The 27,521-nt window shown below is 38.9% G+C and overlaps 2 protein-coding genes and 1 long non-coding RNA gene across 6 annotated transcripts in view; 1 reads left to right on the forward strand and 2 right to left on the reverse strand.

The window, feature by feature from the left end:
* Positions 1–4,259: 4,259 nt before the first annotated feature.
* prmt1 (protein arginine methyltransferase 1) lies at positions 4,260–13,876 on the reverse strand. Of its 2 annotated transcripts, none has more exons than XM_042392500.1 (10): positions 13,772–13,876; positions 8,337–8,432; positions 8,046–8,201; positions 7,853–7,916; positions 7,157–7,299; positions 5,970–6,057; positions 5,684–5,799; positions 5,369–5,519; positions 4,664–4,785; positions 4,260–4,521 (listed from the first exon to the last, which is right to left on the reverse strand). In XM_042392500.1, exons 1-10 carry the CDS (start codon positions 13,796–13,798, stop codon positions 4,438–4,440), a joined length of 1,047 nt encoding a protein of 348 aa, XP_042248434.1. In that variant the 5' UTR covers positions 13,799–13,876; the 3' UTR covers positions 4,260–4,437. The 2 variants fall into 2 exon arrangements, with proteins under 2 accessions (XP_042248434.1, XP_042248435.1); XM_042392501.1 differs by having other exon boundaries at positions 8,337–8,423; positions 13,772–13,875.
* Positions 13,877–14,441: 565 nt separating this feature from the next.
* Positions 14,442–15,545, reverse strand: LOC121883653. Its single transcript, XR_006092255.1, has 3 exons — positions 15,277–15,545; positions 14,991–15,112; positions 14,442–14,481 (listed from the first exon to the last, which is right to left on the reverse strand). It is a non-coding gene; the product is annotated as an uncharacterized LOC121883653 (long non-coding RNA).
* A 140-nt stretch (positions 15,546–15,685) lies between these two features.
* ap2a1 (adaptor related protein complex 2 subunit alpha 1) overlaps positions 15,686–27,521 on the forward strand; it is a 29,604-nt gene continuing 17,768 nt past the window's right edge. The window contains exons 1-7 of one of the 3 annotated variants that reach the window (XM_042392052.1): positions 15,686–16,471; positions 21,399–21,610; positions 25,106–25,299; positions 25,436–25,565; positions 25,888–25,989; positions 26,499–26,758; positions 27,128–27,296. In XM_042392052.1, the coding sequence (XP_042247986.1) occupies positions 16,405–16,471; positions 21,399–21,610; positions 25,106–25,299; positions 25,436–25,565; positions 25,888–25,989; positions 26,499–26,758; positions 27,128–27,296 (1,134 nt within the window). In that variant the 5' untranslated portion in view covers positions 15,686–16,404. The remainder of the gene's footprint in view (positions 16,472–21,398; positions 21,611–25,105; positions 25,300–25,435; positions 25,566–25,887; positions 25,990–26,498; positions 26,759–27,127; positions 27,297–27,521) is intronic. The other 2 variants (XM_042392054.1, XM_042392053.1) reach the window with 2 other exon arrangements.

Below are 27,521 nucleotides of genomic sequence, written 5' to 3' on the forward strand. Positions count from 1 at the left end.
CTATGGACAAAATGAACACAGCAGCTGCCTCCTGCGTGCATAACTTATGGATGATTGTCCTTGCACAAATCTCATTTCTGCAAGTACCAGAATGAATATGAAGAGCAATACTGGGACACTCAGCACCCCAAGATAGATGAGCTACCATTCAAAGGTGTTCTGCCCAAACCCACCACCCTGCATATATATATATATATATATATATATATGTGTGTGTGTATGTATATGTATATATATATATATATATATATATATATATATATATATATAGTAGGTGATCTTCATTTCATTTCAGAGAAATTAGGAACATAGTTCTCTCTACGTCACAAATTTCATTGCAATGTGGGAGGAAGTATTTACAGATTTCCTCATAGGGGTTCAGGATTAAGGTTATTATAAAGTCATTAACTTGACAATGACAGGAAATGTGATACCAGATCTTAACCAACATGATGGACTTGTAATGCAGCTGAAACTAAAGAAGATGCTCACAGATACAGATACACTTCACACCAGGTCAGAGGGAAAACATGTTTTCTAATTTACTTTCATTTTCTTAGTCTTACATTTTAACTTGATGTGTTACTTAATTACCATAAAAAATCTAAAGGACTATGTAAACATATAAAGTCTAGCCACATGTAAAAGAGCTGGAACACTACTAACATGACAGCCATGTGTTTAACTCAGCTAAACTAGGACATTCCTTAAAAACTAGAAAATATATTACACTGAAATACAAAGTCTAAACAAAATGATTCAAAAACACGTTCATATCTATTGAACACATCCTTGACACAGGTACATGGTACAGTAGAGACCATTTGCCCTGTTGAATAAGACAGTATACGTCTATAAATGTTGATGTCAGATTTACCTGAAGGAACACTGACATGTTGGGAAATGTTCTTGTTTAAAGGACAGGTTCATATTTCTTTCAAGTCTGTTTTAAAACATCAGTCAGGTGTCCATATGAACAGTGAAAGAGGTTTTCCTCGCTGTAATCATTCCTACTGTTCATACTGAATATTAAAAGATCCTTCAAATGTGCTTTCAATGTCAGTGATGGAGGCCAAAATCCACAGTGTGTCCACACAGTCATTTAGTGCAAAAATGCATTTAAAAGTTGATGTGAAGCTTATATGAGGCTTTAAGTCATTTATCAATCAAAAATACCAAATATTCTCTCTATTATCCAGCTTCTTACATGTGAGGGTTTTCTGCTTTCCTCTGTTTTATACTCTTACAAACTGAAAGATGTCACCTTGGACTATGAGAAACTGTAATGGATATTTGTAATTACTTTCTGACAATTTATAGACCAAATGATTCATCAAAAAAAAAAAACTAACAGAGATTAACCAATGATGAAAATTTACCTAACATAGATTACAGACTGGAAGCAGGAAATAATAGCTGTCATAGTTTTTAAACTAGCGAGCTAGTCACCAACACATGTACAAGTCACCAGGGTTTTGTTCAGTTATGACAGTGTGCCACCTATAGCAGGACCTTTGAGATGTGTATGGGTACTGTCACTGTACCCAGCAAAACTAGCAACAAACACTGACTCCTTAAACCACAATGACTTTTGTTTCAATATTTAAGAACATTTATTAGTGAGACAATTTTGATGTGGAGTTTGGTGGAGTTTTTTTAACCTGTGATGGAGCTAGTGGAGCAGTCTTCCCTGCTTCAAGTCCCAGCACAATATTTGTACTTAAACACAAGAGATGAAGTTGATATTGATCTCAAATAAATGTGGATAGGACGGAAAACAAGTGTATTTTCCCAAAAATGTCTGATTAGTCCTTTAAATCCTCTGGTCAACTTGTGAGTCAATCCTGCATTTGTCAGACAATGTAAAAAGTGGGACACATTCAATAACTCACAGTTCTAACTAAGCACTGCTCTTTTTATCACAGTGACAACATACCTGCTATATAGGAAGCCCAGACCTCAAGCCAATCCACAATCTGTGACACATCTTGGAAATAGCTGTTCATTCAGATACCATGACCTCTACACAACAGTCCAAAGTAAGAGTGGGTGTTCAAACTGCAGTGTCCAAATGGTTGGGCTTTTTTTCTCAGTGATTTGGTATGAGACTGGCTCAAATCGGATGACAAATGACTAGTTTGTGTGGAATAGCAGTGAAATTGCTAGAAACACATAAAAAAAGCATATGTTGTGTGACAAAAATATTGCAATTCAAGGGTCACTTATTGGCTTTTATTGGAGTTTTCAACCACATCTCAGTCTTCACCTACCAAAGACATGAGCATACACATCAGACACACCTGCAACAGCTCCCCTCACTGTAAAGATGCATTGAAGGCCCACAAAATCAGTAAGTGGACTTCAAGTGACTCATTGTCACACAGACAGCAGACTAGAGTCTGGTGCTTACTGGATATTGACTTAAAGGGGAGAGTACTAGTGCAGTCAATGATGTCACTGTGTTTTCATGATAAATTATTCTGTTTGCATACTAATCAGATTCAGTTTCAATGTGGAATTAAAGAACACTTAAAAGGACACTTTTCATAGGCGCTGTGCCTCACACAGTCAATGAAATGGGTTTTTTGTTTTGATTGTATATGTATCAGAAAATGTATTCTTTGATATCACGGTGGTGTACAACTCAATGAGGCAATGAAAAGTTAAGAAACTGTATGGTGAGAATACTCACAGAAAGATGATGTTGGGAGAATAACACACAGCTCAAAAGACTTTGTAGCCAATGCAAAAGAAGTTTCATTTACAGTTTATTAGTTTTATTAAAAAAAAAAAAAAAAAAAAGAACAGCAGACAAAAACAAAATACAAAAGAGGAAAAACCAAAATGGTAAGTCAGAGCTGTCTGCAGTGTGACAACATGGTTACTACTGTTCAGATTGATCAAGCAGCGTCAGACACACACGTATCAAGACTTTGCTCAGACACACATGGGCTCCAGGACAGCAGACAGAGCCGTGGAGCCAGCTGGAACCTAGCCTCAGGATCTGGTCCTGTCAGGCCATCTTTTTCTTCAGGTCCAGCAGTAATTAACATGTACATTATGAAAACACTGAAGATACACTTAGGATGCTGAAGTATGATTTTCTCAAAACGGCGTGACCTGATAAAAATAAAAAATAACAGACAGCTGGTGCACAATGACTACAGCCTGGCTATCACACACACACACGACACGGGCCCAATAAACAGCAGCAGGATTGCAGCAGCCCACCTCTGGTTATGTTTGGAATCAACTGTAGAATGTGTGCTGTCTGCATGCATGCAGCATCTCATGACCAGAGCTCCTGCAGCTTAAGTCCAATTTATTATTACCTACAGTCATCATGATGGGACCGTTGAACAACAAGCATTCTGTTGTCATGATGCTAATAGTGACTCTCAGGTTTGACAGCATAAAACTCCAATTCTGCAATATCCATCAATTTGGATCAATATTGAAGTTTCATGATATACTAGACGACCTTCCTATTTGTGGCCTTTTGTTTGGGCAGTGACTAAACTTTGAACACAGCTGATTAGTTTGGGTTTATTTTGTATTTAGTGCCATTTAAAAACAAGCTTAACTTTTGTTGCAGCACAGTCTGTTATTCAGCAGACACATTCCTGGTATAATACCTTGTAGTGTGTACTGTGCATTATTTTCCTAATTCTATGGTGCAAGTCGCAAGTATCTAGATGCTGCTTTGATACCTTTACAGAGTATGACCTGATGTACCTCGGAATCTTAATAAACCTCCAGCTATCTTCCTGGTTTTGTACTTGGTCTTCTCATTGGTACCTGGAACCCAGCATCCGCACCAACACATGGACCCCTTTTTCTTACTATTTTTATGAATAGATGACTATTTTAGTCTGAGCAGGTCCTAAGGTGGGTTTCAGAGAAGATGTCTGTAGGACAGCTTTCTTGTCAGTTACATATGGTTTCTATTTACTGGTACACAGGTGGAGGAGGCAGGGTTTCTAGAGTTCACAGAAAACTGAAAACCCACATGCCTACAGCTTCAATAGAATCAAAAAGAAAAAGACAGGGGAGACCAGTAGATGGGTCATGTCATGACCATACAGAGGGCCTAAGTGACTGAACAGTAATACTATGCAGAAATGTCAGCAGGGCTGTTGTGTTTGTGTCTATATGGATCTTGCACATGCAAAGGACAAGAACCCAACAGCAAAACCCAAGAGGACATTGTACACAAACATTTCGTTGAGTGACTACTGCACAATGAATCACCACGCCAATTCAAGGATGTGAAAATCTTTTAAATACTGTTAACATTTGAAGAATGACAAAAAAAAAAAGAAGATGACTTTAAAATGTTGCTGCGGGGGAGTATTTAACTTTTGTACAGACTCCCAGGCAAACTGTATAATCTGTCCCCTACTAAAGACAAACTAACACAGGAAGGGAGAGAGGCCTCTAACGCATCCTGTACTCTGATGTCTTCGACATCTCACACAGCTGACCCTTGAAGTCAATGTCTACGGTGAAGTCCAGGTCTCTCTGCAAATCAACAAAGCAACAAGTCAGACTGGATGCACACAGCAACCAAATGGAGAGATGACAACACAAAAATACATCGTTTAAATCAAAGCACAGCGAGTATGAAGAACTGTTTTGAATGGTGGAGCTCGGTTCTGCTTACATTGTTCTTCACGTTTGGCTTCATGCTGATGGTGCCGAAGATCTCCTCACCAGTCTTGACAGTCAGGTAATCATCCAAGTAGAAGACCGTCTGCTTCCAGTGGGTGTAGGGAGATTCTGGGCCTGAGGGGAGGAAAAGTGTTCATTCATGCAGTCTGCTGTTAGAATAAATGAAAGAATTAGATTTTAACTAAGTTAAAGTCCAAAACAAAACTCCACCACAGACACTAAATGTTTACAAAAGTGTTTTTATATGCAAGGATTTCTAAAAGAAATTAAGACTGTATCAATACTCATTTTTCAAAATGTTCAATTCTATCAGATGCTCATAATGTGGTGCTATGCAGTTTTAGGATGTAGGCAGTAAAGCTGAGAGAACTCAAAACATGAAACTAAATAGCACAAGAGAGAGTGAACCAGGTCGACTTGATGACCACTAACTACACTCGTTGCGTTACTGTAAGTGCAATAAAACCTGTGTGAGTAAAAAGCCAATAAGAGTAATGTAATCCACACAAAACATGGACAGACGTGGGGGGTTTATTGTGTCGCCAAGTAGACAGGTTAAGGTCTAATGTGGACAGGTTAAGGTCTAATGTGGACAGGTTAAGAAATCAATCCTGATAAGTGGTCAATAAAAGTGTGGACTGTCAGTCCACACAGACTGTAAAGACGACAGGTGTATTTTGAGTTATAGCAGACTGACTGGTGGAGAAGCCGGTCCTCTTGTGACAGCGGGTGAACTCAATGTTGAAGTAGGTGACCAGAGCGTGGATGTAGTCATTCCTCTTCACCTGCAGGCAGAACGGTGAAGTGAAGGTCAGGTCTTCTGCCTTCACTGTGTAGATGTCCACCTCCTAGACAAATACAAAAACATTCATGATGTCAGACCAAAGATGATCAATTTCAAACTTTTACAGAACACACAACCAGAGTCAGCACCTCTTAACGAAGAACAGATACAATTGTGGTCATTTGAAAACTTCTCAGGAATTTAAACAGAATATAAAACTTCATCCACCTTGATGAGACAGGCGCTGCTGACCAGCTGCTTAGGGTCCACCACGTCCACCAGGGGTTCCTTAATTGCAACCTCCTTTATGCATGACATATCAAAGCCATACACGTTCTCCCACCCTGACAGATGCACAAACAAGAGTCAGTTCAGTGGAAAACATGCACTCTTTCAGAGCATAGAGCTCGACGCTACTTAGTACTGTAGGTTTCTTCAAACCCCAGCATCACAGACAACCTCCTACCTGTGCCATTCACAGGCTGAGGTTGGGTCAGGTGACAAAAGTACTTACAGTGGATTTTGTAGTCCTTGTACTGCCTGTCTTCGATGGCAGTGACGTAAAGGGTTGCCCTGTCTGGGAAAATGAGTCCATCTGGCTTCTGTTAGAGTGCGAGAGGCAGGGAAAAAGATTCAGAACTTTTACCAGCTATCAGCAGTCATGGCATTTCTGAGCAGTTGTGCGACAGCCATGGATGTATAAAGAGAACTGTGTTGGAGAACACTGTATCCAGTTAGCCCTCCGGCTAACTTTAATGGAGATCAAACGATTCAATCGTGCAGCTCTTCTAGACTTTCAAAATGTGATCAGACCGAATGGATCAAATTCTGATAGTGAAACAAGAGCATCACAGGTGTTGTGATGCTCAAAAAAAATAAAAATAAAAAAATGTATCGGCTGATTTACAGACATCTCTTTCACAATGTAAGTCTATGGGGAAAAAGTCTTTTTGGACCAGTGTACATCATGTGATGTTGTAATAACACAGTTTGGCCACTATGTCAAACTTGCTTCAAAGCCCAGCACTGTTCCTGTATCCAGTTGTCTTTATACATCCATGGTGACAAGAGTATGAATAAGATAAAAATCCTAACATATCCGTCCCTACATCTGGCTACACCCTGGACTATGGGAAGATTAACAAATCGTTGTTCAAATCCCTTCACTATAGGCCTGTTTTACCAATGTTATTGTGATTATTTTCTTATGGCGCACACTGCAATCACTCACAAAAATGTGAAGGATAACTTCGGGACATCGTGCTTACTTCATCAGTTAGCATGTTTGTTTCACTTTTTTTCTTGCTAATGTCTGAGTAATGTGAAAAATATATAACCTGTGTTTTTTTTTTTAATTAACACTGTAATAATAGTCTAAAATTATGTGAAAATGCATAGTTTTTAGTCCAAAAACATCAAGTTCTCTTGGGGCGAGGACCCCCAAATCCAACAACCCTCCCACCACAACCAGAATACATAAACCGTCCAGAAACCTAAGGAAAGCCCTGGTATAGAGCAGCAAAGTGGGAAGGGGAGTGGAGCACTTCAAAGCTTGGATGGACATGAAACTCTCCAGGTTGAATCATCAGTACGAAAGATGAACTGTTAGAAAGCATCTGGTTCTTTGATGAAAGTACTTTTGGAACCAGCAGTTTGTCCCACTTCACATCCCTACTGGCAGAGACACATGCACATACGTACCAGCCATTTGTCCCTGGCATAAATGACCGTATTGAGCATGGACTCATAGAAGAGGCAGTAACCCATCCACTCTGATATGATGATGTCTACTCCCTCCACTGGCAGGTCCACCTCCTCCACCTTCCCCTTGATGATGGTCACAACTGGAGACACAAGAAGAGGTCATCATTTTATTTTCTCACTAACTGATCTCTGTGTGACCCAAACATTTTAAAATTGTAAATATGCCACCACACCAGTGTCCAATGGAACGTGTGAGTTTTACTGGACCCTTGTATATTGTCACTGGCCTGGCAGTCAAAAAAAAATATGAAAAGAACTTTTTTCCATAATTTTGGTGATTTATTCATTGTATACACAATATGTACAACAGTGAAGTTCCCTTTGCATTTGGTTGTTTTCCTTTAAATATTGATATGTAATGTTAATATGTTACACAAATATGCTAAATATAAAATTAGCATTTCTCTGAGTCACTGCTTTGTTCTCTCCAACACCATTCTCTCTCTCTCTCTCTCTCACACTCTCTCTCAAAATGAGTCAGGAAGCTGACAGCAAAGCTTAACTTTACTTTTAGCATTATCAAACAAAGAAATGTCCTCCCCTTGTCTTAAATTGTATACCCATGACTGATTGACTGGCCAATCAACTTGCCCTGCATTTATTTTTCCTTGCACACAATTTGATTTTACTCACCATCATCCAGCTTGTTGGCCTTGACAATTTTGACAGCATAGTCCGAGATGCTGCTGCACTCAATCTATTAAGACAAAACCAGAACGACAATTTCATTCACACTTTTCAAGGAACTAGTATTGCAAGAAATAACTAAGTCCAGCCAACGTAGAAAAACACAACTGGATTGGTTCTCAGACTACCCAACACTTACCCCTATAACCTTCTTGGCTCCAGCTTTGGCAGCAAACATGCAAAGGATTCCTGTCCCACTGCCCACATCCAGTACCACCTTATCCTTAAACAGATGCTTGTTGTGGAACATGGAATTGCGGTAGGTCAGGGTGCGAACCTCATCTTTCAACATCTCCTACAGTGGTAGTAAAAAAAAGGCCCAAGAATACCAGAATGGTTCAGATCTTGTGACAAACTTTTATATGTTTTTATGATTCAAATATGAAAGATAAGAAAGAACTGCAGTTTGTTGAATTTAAAAAGAAATTACCTCATGAATGCCAAAGTGGGCGTATGAGTCGAAGTAGTAGTCCTTTGACGTCATATCTTCAGCTGCAGGCTTGGCTGAGCTCTCCCCCTGAGAAACCTCAACAAAAGAAACACACAATTACATAATGAAATAGCTTTGCTCCCGCGTAACATACGTTTTAGCTTTGGAAGTCTCAATGCTGAACAAACCATCAATAACCTGAACTAGGTAACCATATCAGATATGATGCAAAGAATTGTTTTCTCAATTCAGAAATGTGACTGACAAACATACTTTTACACACTAGATATGCAACAATTATAGGTTTTGATGGTACGATTATAGTCTGAGGAAAAAAATAAATAAATAAATAAATCAGTTTCACGATTATTATGCATTAATTTATTCCACAATACTACAGATGGATAAAAATCACATGATAATGTTTTGTTTTTTTGAAGAGGGAGCATAAGACATAGTCTTACACTGTGTCTAGACAGGAATTTTAGCGTGAGCAGCACGTCAGCAGACCAGCAGCAGCGAGTGCTCCATCTGTGTGTCTACACCGGAGGCGTTCAGGTACAGTGTTGAGCGTAGGTCATCCGCATGTTTGAGGCGCTCAGCCCAATACACACGACTGTAGTGACGCGTATAAAACGGAGGACGATAGACTTTAAAATGAATAATGAATGCTCCAGGATGCTTTTACGCCTGCGAGATGCAGCTGAGACGTGAGCCTGCACAGGGCCGGTGCAGACAGCTGCAGAGATTACTATGAGAGCCTATCTGTTGCGTGTGAAATATGAATAAAGAATAATGAACAAGAAAAATGAAAATAATCCATGCCAAGATAAACTTGACATTGCAGTAATGACTTTAGTTGAATTCTAATATATAGTATGTAATTATTACTATTTAATATAAGATAAAGATGAACTTTATTGATCCCCTAGGAGAAAATATTACTAATGCAGGTAATAAACTGAAGTGTTTTTATCATCAACTGTCATCCATGCCCATTTCTTAAATTCATTTTTAATAATCTACTTTAATAATTTAATCTGATTTTACATGTGGCCTGAGAAAATCCTGTCTGTTAGTTTTTTTTGTTGCAGTTTTTACAAAAATGAAAGAAATTGAGAACATCTATTATGCAGGTGTTATTAATCACTGAAATGCAATTAATTAGATCACATATAGTGCTGGAAGTCTATAAGATCCTAATGTTAAGTTAGTCTTTTGACCCTGGCATATTTACCTACCATACCTAATGTTTACTCAACACAGATTAGAGGAAGCAACAGGATGTAAATGGTTGCACTGAAGCTCTTGAGGGGGGATTACAAGGCGTTTTGGTGAGCATTCATTTATAAATGGTGCAATGATCCTTTTCCTGCTTTGTCATTGGTTTACATTACACTGAAAGCCCAACTCTCAACTCACCGCTACCTCATTGATTGTAAGTGACACTTTTATGTATTTAATGCCCTTTTTTGTTTTTTTAAAAACTTAATGTAGTGTACAACTTAGTGTATTACTTAACTTAGTGTATTACCGTCACTTGAGCATGTATAGCTGGATGTGATCTCGCAGACGTGGCATTAAGTTCGAGGTGTTGGATCCTTTAGCAGTGACTAGGAATACCAGTTTGCTTTCTATAGACCGACATCCATTAACTGGTAACTAACTGGTTAATTTTTAAGAAAAGTTGTGATGTAGCTTTCATTTGTGAGAGCTGTCCAGCAGTAAGTGGTTAAAGCTAGCTTGACTTTTAGCTCATCCTTCTTCACCGCAAAGTATTTTTCAATACATTTAGTCACAGTAGCTCTCGATGGCATAACGTGCTCGAGGTACAGAGCAGCATGTCAGTCTCAATCATTCAGCCCACCAACTGGGTGATGGCCTCGGACTGGTGCGAATCACACTTTCTCCCCCTGGCTGGCAACAACGTGTGACTGCGAGCCATCCTTGGACATGGCAGCCAGAAAAACAAAAAACCCCACAAAACCGTGATGTTGTAAAGCACAGTTAACAACAATGAAATCAGTTGAATCACTGCATCCCTATTACACACATCACAAAAGCAGACAACTCCGGCTTACATAAGAGGCACAGGCAGAACACTAGGTCCAGCAAATAGCAGCCTTAAAGAAAAGGTCAAGCTAAAACTAACCCTATGAAATGAGCCATTCTAAATTACCACAGAGCGACCATCTTCATATTCTGGGGACTATCTGACCTATTGACAAAAAGTCCAGCACTGGAGAACATCCTCTCCACAGGATAAACCAAAAAGATTGACAACTACAAGCAGCAACTGGAAAAAAAAATAAACATCACATTTCAAAAATTCAACAGAACCTCGTCTGCACCTACACAATCTACTGACAGCTGGTGCTAATCCACCTATTTTCCCTCCTCTACTGCTGACATTTTTTAATTTCAAAATTTGCTTGCCACACAATCCATCACTACCACCGATCATGATTATATCAAAGTGTGGTCAGTGATTATCTGTAGTTAGGTTGTCCATCACATCGCTGCTTTTCGAGCATCTTTGAATAAATACTCCCTCCCAGCAACCGCATCACCATGAGACAAAAAACAACTTTGATCAAATCTAAAAGGGACAAGTAGCAGGGTCAATAAAGCAATTGATGCACCCAAAGTCTTTATTACTGACTGAAAAAGACAAAGTTTCAACCTCACTGGGTCTTCAGGAAGAGTTTGGGAGCTACAATCCAGTGTGTCGACACTTCATTTGTTGTCCTGCACCTGACCTAAAAACATGGTATGGGGATGTGCGCACACACATAATCTCTTAAGTGTGATAGTTTAACCATACCAAACAAGTTGGTGCTATGAACTGAAACCAACAGCTGTTTGGTGTGTAAGAAATCTATTAAATTTAGAATGGAGTTCTAAAATTGTCAGCAACTAACGTTAAACACTAAACAAAAACTAGGAATGCACCAATCCAACTTTTTTGGTCCTGATACCGATACCTGGGCTTTGGGTATTGTCTGATACCGAGTACTAATCCGATACCAGTGTTTAATAAGCTGTATGCCTCACTGTGTGGAAGAGACTGGGATCTTTAATGTGTTAGGCAAAAATCAGGCTTGAGTTAAACATTGCTTTGCTAACTTAAAACAAAACCTAACAAATACATACATAGATATCAGCGTTTCCCCTAGGTTGACTGTTCTGGGGCGGAGGCTGATCAAAAACTCGGAAGACACTCAGCAGCCAAAAATGTCTCTGTTCTGTTTAAGAGCAGCTGAGATTGACACTAAAATGAGAATTGCTGGTCCACCTTAATGGTCAGTCCACCTTAAGTGGGCCTGGTCAAGTTAGGCTAACGCATTGTTGCGAACTTCGGGGCTAACCCCCTTCAAAAGACGAGTCTTTTCTTGGTCTTGAGAAACTGCGGCCACTTGCGCTCTGCACTCGCTCAACTAAACAATTGTTACGCACACACATTATGCACTGTCCTATTCCTTAATAGAGCTAGGCTACTCTTCTAACTGTACCCTTCACATAGATGCCCTTTGAAGAATGAGGAGAGGGAGGATGACTCAAAACAATTCCACAGTAACGTAGGGTGTTATTGTGCTTGCACAGTGTGTGAGTGAAAATCATTAGTGGCCCAATGATCATGTGAAATTTTAGCAGTGGTGCACATAATTTTGCAGAACAAATATAGGGGAAACACTGGATATGAATTTACTGAAATGTTATTAAAATAATGGTATCTGATACCAGATCGGCCCATTGTCACCGATGCACAATCCAGCTATGTGGTAGCATATCAGTATCAGTGCATCTCTAACAAAAACCACTAAAATTCATCAACCTCTCTTGCACACAAGTAGGTACAAGTCTTATTATTCATTACATCCTCTTTAGGTAAATGCACACTATTCCACAAGAATGATTTTTAATTTTGCTCTTGCACAAATACCTGCCTTAAACAAATAGTTTTAATGTGCTAGAAATGTGAAAAATGTTTTTCCTTCTTGTTCTTACAGTTGGATGTTTGCGCTTCACTGTGCAGACTGATTCATGTGAAGAGTTTGACACTGGAGGGCTGTTTCCACATTTATCTGCTGAAAATGGAAAGTTTCTCTGTGCTCATTGAAGATCAAACTTATAGGGGTGGGCCTAGGAGCATGTTGTGACATCACAACTAGTTTGGAAGCTACGTCTGTTCTGATATTCATTTGAAACAAGTGTGACGTGAAAACTTGAAACCTCCACTGCGAAGAATAAGAAGAAATACTACCTGAGGGAAATTCCAGCACACATCACTCACACACACTAGAGTTTTAGAGTAGAGAATAATAAAATACAGAGAATGGACTTTACAGTGAAGTAACTTAGACACATCTTTTGTCCAACGGTGAAACTTTTGAATGAAATATATTTGCATATTCATGGTCTTACTTTTAAATGGAGGGAGAACGAGAAAATATTTCAAGTTATTTTAAAGTGGTAATTATACGTTTTTGTGGAAAACCCATATTAGACACACATTATTATTCCAACCAGAGTATTTTTTTATGTCTTTAAACATGTCTGGAGGAGATCTTTAAGTTAGCAGTATACAGGGCCAGCTTTTCCTCAGCACAAAGGATGGATGCACATGGTTAATGGTACTCTGATGTGATCTTGGCCTTCTTCAGAGATCGCCTCTGACCATTTCCAAACTTGCACCGTTTCAATTTCAGACTCCTCAAACGTCTCAAAATTAAAGTTCGCCAAACATACTTGCCGGGCCTCAGCAAAGCCAACTAACAGGTAAGTTAGCGTTAACTGTAAGCTGTACGTGCTATGCTATTGATTAGCCCGCCAACAACGAATGACAACGTAACAAAGTCGGAAAATGTAACGTTAATGCCGTTAATAACTCAAAACACCCAACAAAGGGATATTCCACCAAGCTTGGCGGTGTGCAAGCAAACTAACGTTTTGACAGAGTAAACCCAGTGGGTGAATGAGGCAGCATCCATGCCTGGAACAGCTAACTACGCTAGCTCGGAAGCTAACACGTTAGTTCCCATGCGGTCTGAAAGGCTCCTCAGACACCGCCGGCCGGCTGTCGCACCAACTAAACTGCGTTTCTGCTGCCAATAACGTCATTCACTTTAAGCCCGTAGCGATAGCCATCAATTTATATTGCCAATTCATAACGGGTTACGTGTTTAAAGTTTAATTTGACTTCTGTCTGATTTGTGACGTTAAATGAAAGAACGGCAAAGGCTCATACGCCAACTAAGTGAGCTTAGCTAGCTCAAGTTAAAATGGATGCATCACTATCTGATGCGTATGTTATGAAAAAAATAAGACTGTAGCGATGAACACTATCTTTCCTGGAAAACTGAACATATGTGTATGTTATTTAAAAAGTGGATACATAAGAAAAGTTCATTGTATTGCCTATTGTAAGACCTTACCTCCATCCTCTCTGCTGGCGCCGCCATTTCGATCTTGTGTCCGGCTGCGTGAGCTTCCACTAAGAAGTCTTCCTCTACTCCGCCCACAGCCAGCTTTAAATCGGCTGCTGCTTCTGCTTTTTCTTGCCTCTTAACGGCGGCGGGCAATCAGTGTTTTAAGAGCATTATCGCCACCTTCTGCTTCGGAGTGTGGATAGAGATTAAATCTCCTAATCCTGTTTGTCCAATAAAATTGTTAAAGATTCTCTCCAGACATGTTTTAACATGTATATAAAATACTTTACTTTAATTAATAATTTGTGTCTGAAATGTTTTTTCCACAAAAAAAAGTTAAATTATCTTATTAAAATTGTTAAAATTACATCTTCTCCTTCTCCCTCATTAAAAATTCCAGAATCTATAAATATGCAAATATATTTCATTTCAGAGGTTTAACTACTTTACAGTGAAGTAGGAAACATCTTCTGTCATGTCCATTCTCAGTGTTTGTGAGTTTCCAAATCACACTGGTATAAATTGAATATTGGACCAAGACTAGCTTCCAAACTAGTTGTGATGTCATAAAGCATGCTTGTAGGGTACACCCCTTAAAATTGGGTTTCCATAAGCACAGAGAAACTTATCACTTTCAGCAGATGAATATGAAAACAGCCTTCCAGTATCAAACTCTGCACATACGTCATTCTGCAGAGTGAAGCTCAAACATCCAACTGTAGGAACAAGAAGAAAAACATATTTTTGAGTGGAGGGGGACTTTAAGGAGTGGAAACAGTCACATTTTTAATAACAATTTTTTTTCTTTCTCAGTCTTGGGAATGAACAGAAAAGATGAGATGTTGGAGATATTCTCTGGCATTGGATGTGAATGTCCCCCTTGATCTTTCTCTGGCTGCCCTCTTTTTTATTTCTTACTACATTTTTCTCAACTTTTTCTAAAATTATTCACAGATATTACATTATTAATATATATATATATATATATATAGTAAGTCTTATTTGCATAGGACACATACAAAAACGTGGGAAGAGGTCATTAGTACCTGGAATTGAGCAAATTAAGAAGAGTGTTTCTGTTTACTATACATGTCCTCGATCTTTCCTCTCAAAAACACATTTTAAATAGCGTTGTTAAAAATGAACTATTTCAAAGTTTAGAATTCATGAACATATTATAAAACAGTTTGTATGTGCCACAACTACAAAATGGTATTTGTTATACCTACTACATCCATTTGACTTGAGTTTCATGATTTGAGTTTCATGCGCATGTTGCTGTTTTTGGAGTCCGACCGGGAACCATTTTTGGCCGGGGACACGACGTCACCGTCCGAGCAATGTTTGCTGGGATAGAACAAGAAAGAGAAATTATGGAACAGGATAACAAAATTATAATGGATTTATAATATATATATATGTCTGCCATGCATATATGTATGTAACTGTATGTCATGCAGACATGCACAGAAAAATCCGTCGTCAGTTCTTATGCAAACACGCCGACTGACCCAAACAAGGACGCATGTTCTCCTCCTTGGAAAGCATATGTGTTTAAGGACAAACAGACACGCAGAGATTTCCGCAACAGCTAATCACTGGTAGTGACGATGTATGTCAACAGGAAATGACCATCCACTGAGTCCAAAGCCAAAAGGTGGTGGAATTTGTGGCTTCTCCCGCCCGTTGTCTTTAACAAGTGGTGCCCCTCACTTGTAGGCCAATATCTCTGTCTGTACTCAGACGTCGGGCGTTCACAGTAGATCACTACACAGCTGAACAGGCGGTTTTGGCCGCAGTGAGTTTGCGCTGATATCGTGGCCCCACTGTAAGCTGGACACTGAACCAATCAGCACCAATCACCACCGGGCTGCACTCGACCGGAGGACAGGAGCGTACGCGTGCATGAGTGCGTCGCGCGATCACGCTGCTGGTGCTGCTGTCACGAGCCTGGAGAATTACAACGGACATACATTACACAGGACATCTTATTTACCAAATTTAGTGCGCGATAAAGAGAGCAGGATTACAATTCCATATCGCTGGTTGGCAATTAAGACTCTTTACTGAGTTATTTCGGTAAACCGGTGATGTATTGCAGTATTTGAATGATATTGCTAGCCAGCTAGCTAGCTAGCTGTTAAGCTAGCTTTACGCTGCGTGACTCGAAGTAACTTAACGTTGTATTCTCGGACGCTATCCTCATTAACACATCTGGTTACTTTCATCTTAGAGACATCTGAATAGTGGGTGGTTTTAACTTTGGTGAATTTTACTGTATATGTTGTGCGCGCCGCTTTTAATCCTAGCTAGATAAGGATTGAATGAAATAGCTTGCCATAGCCAGCGGAAACGAGCCAGTTAACAGGGATAACGTGAATTTACCGTGCTTCTCGTTGATCCACCGCCATCCAGCTAATCTAGCAAAAGCTATTTGACTTAGCCATCCACAAGCATACAGTGAGCTTAGTAACTAACGGTCAATCATAAAGTTTTAGCAAACGACAGGAACTGCTAAGTGGCTAAGCTACTACTACACGTCAAGTTGGCCATCTTCCACTCCAGTTCAGTGTGAGAAGCTGACCAACGTCAGTTCGTTTTTGCGGATAAGGCCGGAGTGAGGACAGAAACCTGCAAAAATGCCGGCTGTGTCGAAAGGAGATGGAATGCGCGGATTAGCCGTTTTCATTTCGGACATTAGAAATTGTAAGTGACATTTTTTTCATTCTGCTTACTAATTGGCGTCATTTAACCCTAATAACATCTTTTGACGTTACTCTTGCTGGTTGTACCATTTTACATGCTAATTAATGAAATTATGTGTGCTCCAAGGCAAAGAGAGGTAATCGCCTGCAAGTGTTTTATTTTTTTACTAGCCGCAAACTATTCAATAATGTTACAATTAATAGGTTACTACTTAGATGTTGCAACTGATATTAGCGTTTTACCATTACTTGCTGCAACAGGACCTTGGGTCTGATGCTTGGATGCAGAAAACGAGGCCTTTTGCTTTTGAATGTTGGCTGTCGCTTCGGTCAAACTAAAAAAAATACACAATTAGATCTACAGATGTATCATTTGGCAAACGGGGGTTTATTTCACATTTGAGAGACGGTGTTTGTGTCACCCGGCCCGCACACACCACTGTCCGCTTGACAGGAGAATAAAGGCAGAAAAGCTTAAATCTGACCCCTCTTCAGACTGGACCCCCTACCATAATCTACTAACAAGCAAAAATCAGTTGCATGCATATGAAATAAATAAGACCATAAAATGTATAGGTGAACTAATAAATTGTAAAATAATTCAGTAATTTATTAAAACGCATTATTAAGAAATATGTATTGGAATTTCTGTTCTTATTGGCCTGTTTTATTTTTTTTAATTTCCTTAAGGCATTTTTTTTTTCCAGGGACAAATTTTTTCATGTCAGTGTTCCAGTTTACCCATGTTACTGTCACAGGTTAATGAAAATGACTTAAGTAGATGATGCCATCTAGTTTTCACTGTCAGAAGGATTAGTTATTGAAATGTATGTATACTAGGTCAACAGTTAATGTTAGGTTTGCACTGGGAAATAGTTGACAGGCAATAATTATTTGATATATATGTGTTAGTATTAAAAAGCCAGGATATGAAAATGTTAACAGTAACTAGTGCTATGGGAATGTTCAAGTTGATTGTTTTTTGTTTTAGCATACACTTGCAATATTGTAACATACATTGACATTAAAAAAAATTCTTAATCTCTAATATTGTAAAATTAATTTCAACGCATTGGCCAGCCCTAGTTGCTGGAGATGGAGGTGTCGGTTTAGAACTATTAAGATAATGAATTCAATTAAATCGATAGGATATGCAAAACACTTAACTGAGAGATTCCAACCACTGAAATTGGGATGTGACCAGCTGATTTACATTAGAAGACTCTCCACTCTGTTTGATGTACATGAAATACTTGATATATGAAATTTTATATTGCAATACCATGCCTTAAAGCTGCTTATCCTGCTTATTTGCATCACTGTCCTCAATGACATAATACACCTTGAGAAAGGGTTTTGTTAAATGATACGGCAAAATCTGATGGTTTTATATGTATAAATTTATATAGTCTCATGGTGTATATTGCTATATTACCCAACCCTAAACAAAACAGCAAGGAGAAATCAATCTTTTTAGATTAGAGATTATTGGTCTTGGAGCTTAGTGAATCCAGGTTTTTTGCCAACCTGGAATCAGAACCAAAATGGAACTGGCTATTGGAACCCATCCCTACATCTAGTTATTTATCTCTAAACAGTTCCTACTGTAGCTACCAAAATACATCCAACAATGACCTTGGCATTTCAAGAACAATGCACCTAGTAATTATTTAGCATTAGACTATAGTTGTGTTGTTTAGTAGCTGTAGAAATATAAAGTTAATCCAGTATGTTCACTTTTCAAGCCTTGTTGCTTGTTGGCTATTGCAGTGTTTCAAACCATTTTTTTCTCAGTTGCTGGCTATTACTGGAGATTTGGCTACATTAACAGTGATCTCCCAAAGCTCTCAGGCCCAAGAAATGTCAGACTGACAAGTGTCAGTTTATAAACCAGTAGCTATGTTTATCTTTTGTGAGCATAAAAAATTAGCCCTCACATGTGTATTCACCTGCCGGTGTGCTGAAAATGGTATTGAATATTGTAGGGCTGGGTGATATAGCCATAATAACATTTATTTTTTTCACAGCAAATTGCAAGAGTGAAACATATTTTTAAAGACATCATGTGCAGGCCAGTTGAGCAAGAATAATGAAATACCTGCACATCCTAGAAGGCTGTCAGCATTATGCAAAAAATACAGGTTACAGCTATTGACTGTCAGCACCAGATGCTTCAACTAAATGGAGCATGGGCATCCAGTTTAATAGTCAGTTTTAGCACAGATAGAATACAAAAGTCCTTACACTAATTCATCTGCTCCTGCTGTTAATTACTTGACAAGCTATTAGCCTATTAGCCTTGACAAGATATCTGCAGATTGTTGACTATCTAGCATTAGCTTCCTGGCAGGTAGGGACAGTCTGAACAAAGTACAATCCACACACTGTTCAGTCGCCCACTAGCGCTTCAACTGTTGTAAAAACAAACCTGAGAGCGTAAATCAGTGTGCAGTCGTTGATGCTGATCTCATTACCATGACCGTCAATATCGGAACCCACAGCAGTTGTGTGATATGTAGCGTTACTTGCTAAGGGCTAGCGTTACACTGACTGACTACCAGCAAGTAAGGATCTCACCTCTGCAGGGGTGACAACTCAAGCTATGGCAACTGTCAGTTAGTGAGTTACCCAACATGTATATGTCCCATTAATGTCATGATCCATATCATCCTCACACGCTGCAGAAAATTCTGCTGGATAGATCGTTGGTATGTATCTTAGCTCTGTTGAAAACGATGTAAATTACATTTTGGCCATAATTAGCTAACAAATGATAGTAATTCACAGCAGGGCTGATAAATAGATACATGAAAATAGTGAGGATGCATCTGGTGCAACAAGTCCTCCAAATACATTGTTTAAAAATGCACTCAGAACAACATATGGGAGCATTTTTTAATCCAGCGACCCAACATCAGGACATCATTTGTCTGTGCTTTCCTAAACCGTTACACATCACTGTTAAAAAATGATGTTTTATGATGTGACAATGCTGTGGTTAAGGTCTGGTTAGGTTTAGGGAAAGATCATGGTTTGGCTTAAAATGATCACTTTGTTAAGGTTAGAGAAATGTGGTGTGGGTTAAAGTTATTACTTCCTTAAAGTTAGGCCACTTTAGTTGTCATGGCTACAATACTCATGGGGTTAAGGTTAGGGGACGATCGTAGTTACTGTTTTTTTTAAAAACTGCCTCGACTCATAGTTGGAAATGTGACACTTGCAGTTAGAAATAGGAAATGAACAGTGGTCTCCCCTTTTGGATTACTGCTCCCATCCACTTCACCTCCTTCAAATGAGAAAATTTGTCAGCTTATTTAGACATCATCTCAACTGCGCCATTGCTCTGGGTTATAATTACTACAGCCGCTGGATGGCGTCTGTCACTCAAATGTAATATATCACTTTTCTTGGGAGGACAGTCTTGACTGGCAATAAATGCTGATACTTTTAGTGGTAATTGTGACAAAAACAAAACCGGTAATGAGAGGTTTGTGTTACTAAGTTTTATCTAGCAGAGGCGGAGATAACACTAACTCTTACATTAACGTATTTTATAGCAGTCATCCTCCCAATGTTGCTATACTGAATTGCAGCAACAGTCATGATAAAAGAAAAATGTAGTTAATCTCCACATGAAACTGCCACTTCAAATCACTGCAGAGCAGAAGCCAATGTTGGAAGCTACATTACCAGTGGAGTAAAGCAGACAGTATGTCAGAGTTACTTCTCTCCACTTTATTGTTGTTGGACCATGAAGGGTTTTTGGATATACCATGAAGGGTGTCTTTTTTTGTTCTGCAGACTTCCTGTTGATCATACTTATTTCTTCTTACTTGTAATGCTCAATGCTCCGATGGATGGTGGCTCTTGTACTTCCCCTGTCATGGTTGTTGTGGTCATTTACCTTCTTGTTCAATTTCAGTTTTATGGTGGCTGGCAAACAATGCAGTGACTCACTACTGCCACTCGCTGCTACAGAGTGTCGTTTTTGTTTTTAAGGCGGAACCTTTGTTCACAACTTGTCGCTTGGGGACACAGATATGACGGTATTCTCAGCCAGCACATCCGGAAAGTGGTTGTCCCCCACCACTTTAGCAAGCCCCCAGGAACAGCGCCAGGCTTTGAAGCCAATTTGACATAGTGGCCAGACCATATAATTACAATGTCATGTGACGCTGTGGGGCCCAAAAAGACTTTTTCCTATAGGTTTATATTGTGAAAGAGACGGCTGTTAATCAGTGGATACATTTTTTTATGAAATGACCCGTTTCACTATCTGAATTTGATCCATCTAGTCCGATCACATTTGGAAAGTCTAGAAGAGCTGCATGATTGAATTGTTTTATCCCCACTCAAGTTAAAAGTCTCGTCCGGCGGAAGTCTCTAGTGAGCGTACTCCATGGGTGCATTGGGCCATAGAGCGTGCGCAACATGTTTTCAGAAAGTGACTTTTTTGGCTTCATGCGCCGCTGAGCAACTTTCATAGGAATGAATGGGGCCCCGCCTTTGACGCTGTATCCAGTAGGGCTACTCGATTATGGCAAAAATCACAATCATCATTATTTTTGGCAATATTGAGATCACTATTATTTAACAAGATTACTCATTGACTTTGGAAACATCATACATGTATTGAACTTGCCTTTTTAACAGGATAACCTTGAACTTAAATATAATTCAACTGAAAAACAAAAAACTAATGTGAAAAAATGATGTGTATATATAAATATATGTGTATACGTGTGTGTATACATTTTATATATATATATATATATATATATATATATATATATATATATATATATATATATATATATATATATATATATATATATATATATATATATATTCGTCTCACAGCCGGCTGTACATTGAGACCATGTCCATATAATAAATGCTGACATCATACCACTTCCTTACCCTGTCAGGTAAAAGCAAGGAAGCTGAGATCAAACGGATCAATAAAGAGCTGGCCAACATTCGCTCCAAGTTTAAAGGGGACAAGGCTCTGGATGGATACAGCAAGAAGAAGTATGTCTGCAAGCTGCTCTTCATCTTCCTGCTTGGACATGACATTGACTTTGGACACATGGAGGCAGTCAACCTGCTGAGCTCCAACAAGTACACAGAGAAACAGATTGTAAGTCTCTAGTGTGTGTGTGTGTGTGTGTGTGTGTGTGTGTTGACAGCATTTATGGATGAAGTTTTGTCTGTTTGATATACTGTATACTATACACTATGTTTAGTTAGTTATTGTTTCTTGTCCTCCCTAGTAGGGCTTGGTTTTATTTGAAAATGTTCAAAACTGGTTCAGAATTGGTGCCAGTGTCAAACCAGTACATTTTATTTCAGTGCCAGATGTCAAATTAACAATATTGCATGTTTGCATAAAATCATTATTAAACATTTTCCAAACAGAAACCTATTTAACCTTATTTAACCTTTGAAGACTATTATTTTAACAAATAGATGAAGCCATCAATGGGGCTGAAGAATCTGACTGTACCAAGAGTTGGTACTCAACAGGTTCCAGTTTGGCTGGTACTCTTATTGAGCCCTAGTCCTAAATTATGTGACTATATTGAAGCTGTTGTAAGAACAGCATACTGCACACTCTACTCCTGCCCTGGTAAACCTAACCAGAGCCAAGGTTTCTGACTGTCGGTGTTGACAGAACTGGAGATCAATGACCTGTGTGTCATAATCCACATAATGACCAGAATCACAAACCCCTAAAATATCATGCTAGGTATCTGCTAGTAGCCACCGCTGTTTTAATACTTAAGTAACCTACCTAACACAGACTGGGTTTCAACCATTGGTTCATTTTCAGGTTCACCTTCCTGCCCATGAAGTTTGATGTCTGTGTGCATGCAAGCACAAGATTTTTTTTAATCATAACAACCACTGACATAAAATATTATTTTAAAAAAGTCAAATTTCTCCTATAATCCTTTTTAGTATCCATTATAACCATTCTGTGGTTATCCGGCACAGTTGGTAACTTGAGTTTTGATCACATTAATTTGCTGGTGGTTAGTGTGACCCACAAGCTGCTAGATGTGGTAAGGAAAACAGAGACATGAAAATACAGTGCAGGCCACAATTATTTAGGCAGTGTCTCATTTTCTGTCTTTTTCACTCCAACAAATTTGATTTAAAATTAAAAACATCAACTCATCGATTAATCAGCTAATAATTGAATCTTTAGAATAAACAGCAAAAACAGGGTGAACTTGGCCATAAGTGGAAAATACCATTTTCTCAGCTAATGTGAGTATTTGAGAAATCCTTGCTTCTATAGATAAATGCATGAATTATTAAAATTTCACCAAAAATGATCAGAATGTGTCTCTTTGAATGTAATTTTGAAAGAGATTGAATCCGTTTTATGCTGTAGATGTAAAAGCAGAATAGATACCAAAGCCATGGTGGATATTTCCAGATTCAATGTGGTTGACAACCGTTTTCTCAGGAACAGGAAATGTTGAGTAAGCAGAATAATGTTGAGTCAGGATCTCTGTTCCAAGTGGTTTGAGAGTTGCCTGCGATATCACTAAAAACTACTCTCTAGGCAAATTTCTTCAGAGTCTATGCCTTGTAATGTCAATGCTGCTGATTATGTGGAGGAGCTTACATGCTTTAGAATGGCGACCATAAACCAAATATACTGATAACAGTGAGAGCTTTTGAAAAGTTTGACCCCGTGGTTGTTTAATAGACCCAGTAAAAACATTAGTCCTTACCTCTTTCATTTTAAGACATGCAGTACATGTCATGTTAAGTAGAGCTGGCACTGGCAGCCGCCAAGCTCAGACAGAAGCTGCTATCTGTCACTTTACATATTCCAGAGCTGACCACTCCCTGTGTCTGTTGGTGATCTCCATCCAACTTCTTAGCAATTGTCTGACTGCTAAGAACTATTGGCCTGCACCAGTTTGGGCTGGTTGATTTGAGGAGAATAGCTAAGGTGTACATTACAGGCTTATTGCATAGTCAGTACACGTCTTAGCTAGCATATTTTCAGAAAAAGTTAGGTTCCTTAGAATTCCCATCCATTGGTATGTCAGTTGAACTATACATGTTCTGGTCAGTGTCTATGAAAAGAAGTTTTTTGCAATTTTAAATTATTTGCCTTTATGTCCACAAGCATGAAGCATGTTTATGCAATATTGATAGTGTGTTAAACTGATTTTGTCACTTTTCTTGTTTTTACTATTTCTTACAGGATAAATATATTTAGCTGTCTTCCCACAGTGGTTCCCATTATGCATAGGGTGATGTAAGCAGGAAATACACACTCAGTTGTCACTTTATTAGGTCCACCTAGCTGAAACTAATGCACTTGGGCACACCCTTGTGAACCACACCAGGTACCTTTGTTGCATCTCTGTCTCCCTCATTTCCTATCATCTCTCTGCTGTCTGTAATAATGGCTTAAAATGCCCAAAATACTTTCAGTATTTGTATCTTATTTTACTATTAAGGTTTCAGTGTCACAAAATTCAAGCTGTTTTTATAGGAAAGGTGCACTAACTGAATGAAAGCACTGAAATGTACTGTGTCTTATATCAAAAGATCAGAGTCACCACCTTAAAGAATAAAGAAAATTATTCTTAGCAACAGACGTAATACTTCATGACTCTGCAGTGTGAAATTGGTAATGTTTTGGTGCCATCTAGTGGTGGATTTAGCCTCACACAGATCCAGTCAGTATGAGCACATGATGTGTGGACTTAGGAATCGTAAGTAGTATGTTTGCAGATGGTGAGAGTCGTTGACGGGGGTTGATGGTGGTGTAAGCCTACCCCCTTAATATAGTCTGTGGGCCATACAGTCAAAGCACAAAATTGAATGAATACTTGTGTCAACTCCTGTCTTAAACATTGGAACCTTCATGAAGGTAGGATTTATTGCTGGGCTTTTGTATTAGACTGCATTTATTTTAGCTAGGCGGACCTAATAAACTGGCAGCTGATTGTGTATTATCATGAACAATATGATATTGCACGAGGGCTTTCATCATCGATTAATCTGCTGATCATTTCCTCAAGTAATCAATGAATCGTTTTGTCTATAAAATTGAAGAAAATAATGAAACAAGACAATGTGCAGTTTCCCAGAGTCAAAGGTGACATCTTCAGATGCCTTGTTTTATCTGATCAACAGTCCAAAATACAAAGATATTCACTTTACAATCACGTATGACAAGGAAAAGTATGGAATTCTCACATTTGAGGAGTTGAAAGCTTAGAAAAATGACGAAAACGATTAATTGATTATCAAAATAGTTGCAGATTAATTTTCAATTAATTGACTTATCGTTGCAGCTCTAAATGGCACACCTACTGTACGCTGTATATATATATATATATATATATATATATACATATATATATATATATATATATATACATATATATATATATATATACATATATATATATATACATATATATATATATATATATATATATATATATATATATATATATACATATACATATACATATACATATATATATATATATATATATATATATATATATATATATATATATATATATATATATATAGCCCCCGTCCCCTGTTTTTAAATCTCATTGGTCGCCTCTCTCCATCTCCATTACTCCAGGGCTACCTGTTCATCTCAGTGCTGGTAAACAGCAACAGCGAGCTGATCCGTCTGATCAACAACGCCATCAAGAATGACTTGTCAAGCCGTAACCCCACCTTCATGTGCCTGGCGCTTCACTGTATCGCCAATGTGGGCAGTCGTGAGATGGCTGAGGCTTTCGCCAGTGAAATCCCCCGGATCCTGGTTGCTGGGTGAGTGTGACTTCTGCTTTGAAGGGTTGAAGAAAAAATCACCCTCAATTGTTCTGTTTTTGTTTTTATACGTTTTTCTTTGATCATCACTGTGAATTCACTGAACTGTTGGTAATGTACATGTGATGTACCACAGTGATACGATGGACAGTGTGAAACAGTCAGCTGCCCTGTGTCTGCTGCGACTCTATAAGACCTCTCCTGACTTGGTACTGATGGGTGAGTGGACGTCCCGCGTGGTGCACCTGCTCAACGACCAACACATGGTGAGAGCATAATCCAGATCCTCAGACACCAGGAATATAGTTACATGATGCAACCTTGTTGTTGTCATTTTTTCTGCCTGCATCTTAAATTGGGTTTTTATAATGGTTATAATGGTTTTGTATGGTTTCTCTTAGAAAGACCTGCATGGATTGGCTAACATATTTGCACTGTGTAGAAATACAAACAAACATTCAACATGTTTTTGAATTGTTGAAACTAGTTGAACTGTGATATCACTGAGAGTATTCATTTTCTTGTGTGTGTGTGTGTGTGTGTGTGTGTCATGTCGTTCATGTGTGTGTGTGTGTGTCTGTGGTTTAGGGTGTCGTGACAGCAGCCATCTCTCTCATCACCTGTCTGAGCCAGAAGAATCCAGATGAGTTTAAGACCTGTGTTTCCCTGGCTGTGTCTCGACTCAGCAGGGTGAGTTGTACATGTGTGCCATGAACAATCGTAAACAGATCTTTAAATAGTTCTTGTGGAAATATTGTGGAATTTAATCATTGATCAGTTGTCTTAAAGTTTATTCCTGTTGATCAGAGTATGTTCATTGTTTATGTCTTCTCTTCACTGAATTGTGCGTTGACTGCTCAGGGCCATAGTTGTTTGTTTTTTTTATAGTTTCACAGAGTGTTTCGATTGTCTGGCCTTACTCTGACAGCTTGCAGTCTTGTCATTTAAAAATGTTTTCTAAAGCAACATAATCTTTGACCCTGCTTTTAATCAGAGTGTATCAGAAGTTCAGTTTGCAATGTTCAAGTTGTAATGTCAGTGCACTTTAGTGCCATTCACAAAACGCCTTTTGAAACAATTAATTTTCAAGCCAAATACAAATGGGCCTGTAGTTCAACTGGATGAAAACATGACTTGACTTACATGGTGCTGATACTGCTCATTTCTCAGCTAATGACAAATTTCTGTTGATTCTCCAGATCGTGTCATCGGCCTCCACTGACCTGCAGGATTACACCTACTACTTTGTCCCGGCACCATGGCTCTCCTGCAAGTTGCTGCGCTTGCTGCAGTGCTACCCTCCACCAGAGGATGGTGCTGTCAAAGGCCGTCTGGTAGAGTGTCTGGAGACCATCCTCAATAAGGCCCAGGAGCCACCCAAGTCCAAGAAGGTGCAGCACTCCAATGCAAAGAACGCTATCTTGTTTGAGGCTATCTCACTCATCATTCACTATGACAGGTGAGCATTCTGAGCAACATGACTAATGCAACATAACAAAATATACAGAAAGTCAAGCAGCTGACACACTGTGAAAAAGGATATTATTTCATCCAGTAACTCAACAGTGTAGCATCTTCAGTGTATCCACTGGAACTTGAGATGACTGGAGGTATTAAACTATTCAAAGATTACAGGATTACATGTGGGTCTAATCTCAGAAGAAGTTAGCATTGGAATTTAAGAAAAAAATGACAGTTTTACAACCATTTATTTTAATTTAGGATAGGTATTGTTATCGGGATATGAAATGACTGATATTGGGTTATGACATTTTGGTCATATCGCCCAGTGATGTAAGGTTTGTCAAGTAAGTTTTCTGTTCCACAGTGAGCCAAACCTGCTGGTGCGAGCATGTAACCAGCTGGGCCAGTTCTTGCAACACAGAGAGACTAACCTGCGCTACTTGGCTCTGGAGAGCATGTGTACTCTGGCCAGCTCTGAGTTTTCCCATGAAGCCGTCAAGACACACATTGAGACTGTCATCAACGCCCTCAAGGTGGTACCACACACTTTGACAGTCACTCAGCAAGACATTATGCCTGACTGATGTTTTGATTAAATCATAAAATGATGAAATGTGACAGATGTATGCCAATTGACACAATCCTGCCAACCTCTATTACCCAATCACCACATGTTCATTTCACATTTTCACAACAACACACCTTAGCTTTACAAAGGATTCAAAATAACTGTGGTTTACTGTGCTGGACAGTAGCTG

The sequence above is a fragment of the Thunnus maccoyii genome, chromosome 18 (genome assembly GCF_910596095.1).
Source record: "Thunnus maccoyii chromosome 18, fThuMac1.1, whole genome shotgun sequence".
NCBI classification, from domain to species: Eukaryota; Metazoa; Chordata; class Actinopteri; order Scombriformes; family Scombridae; genus Thunnus; species Thunnus maccoyii.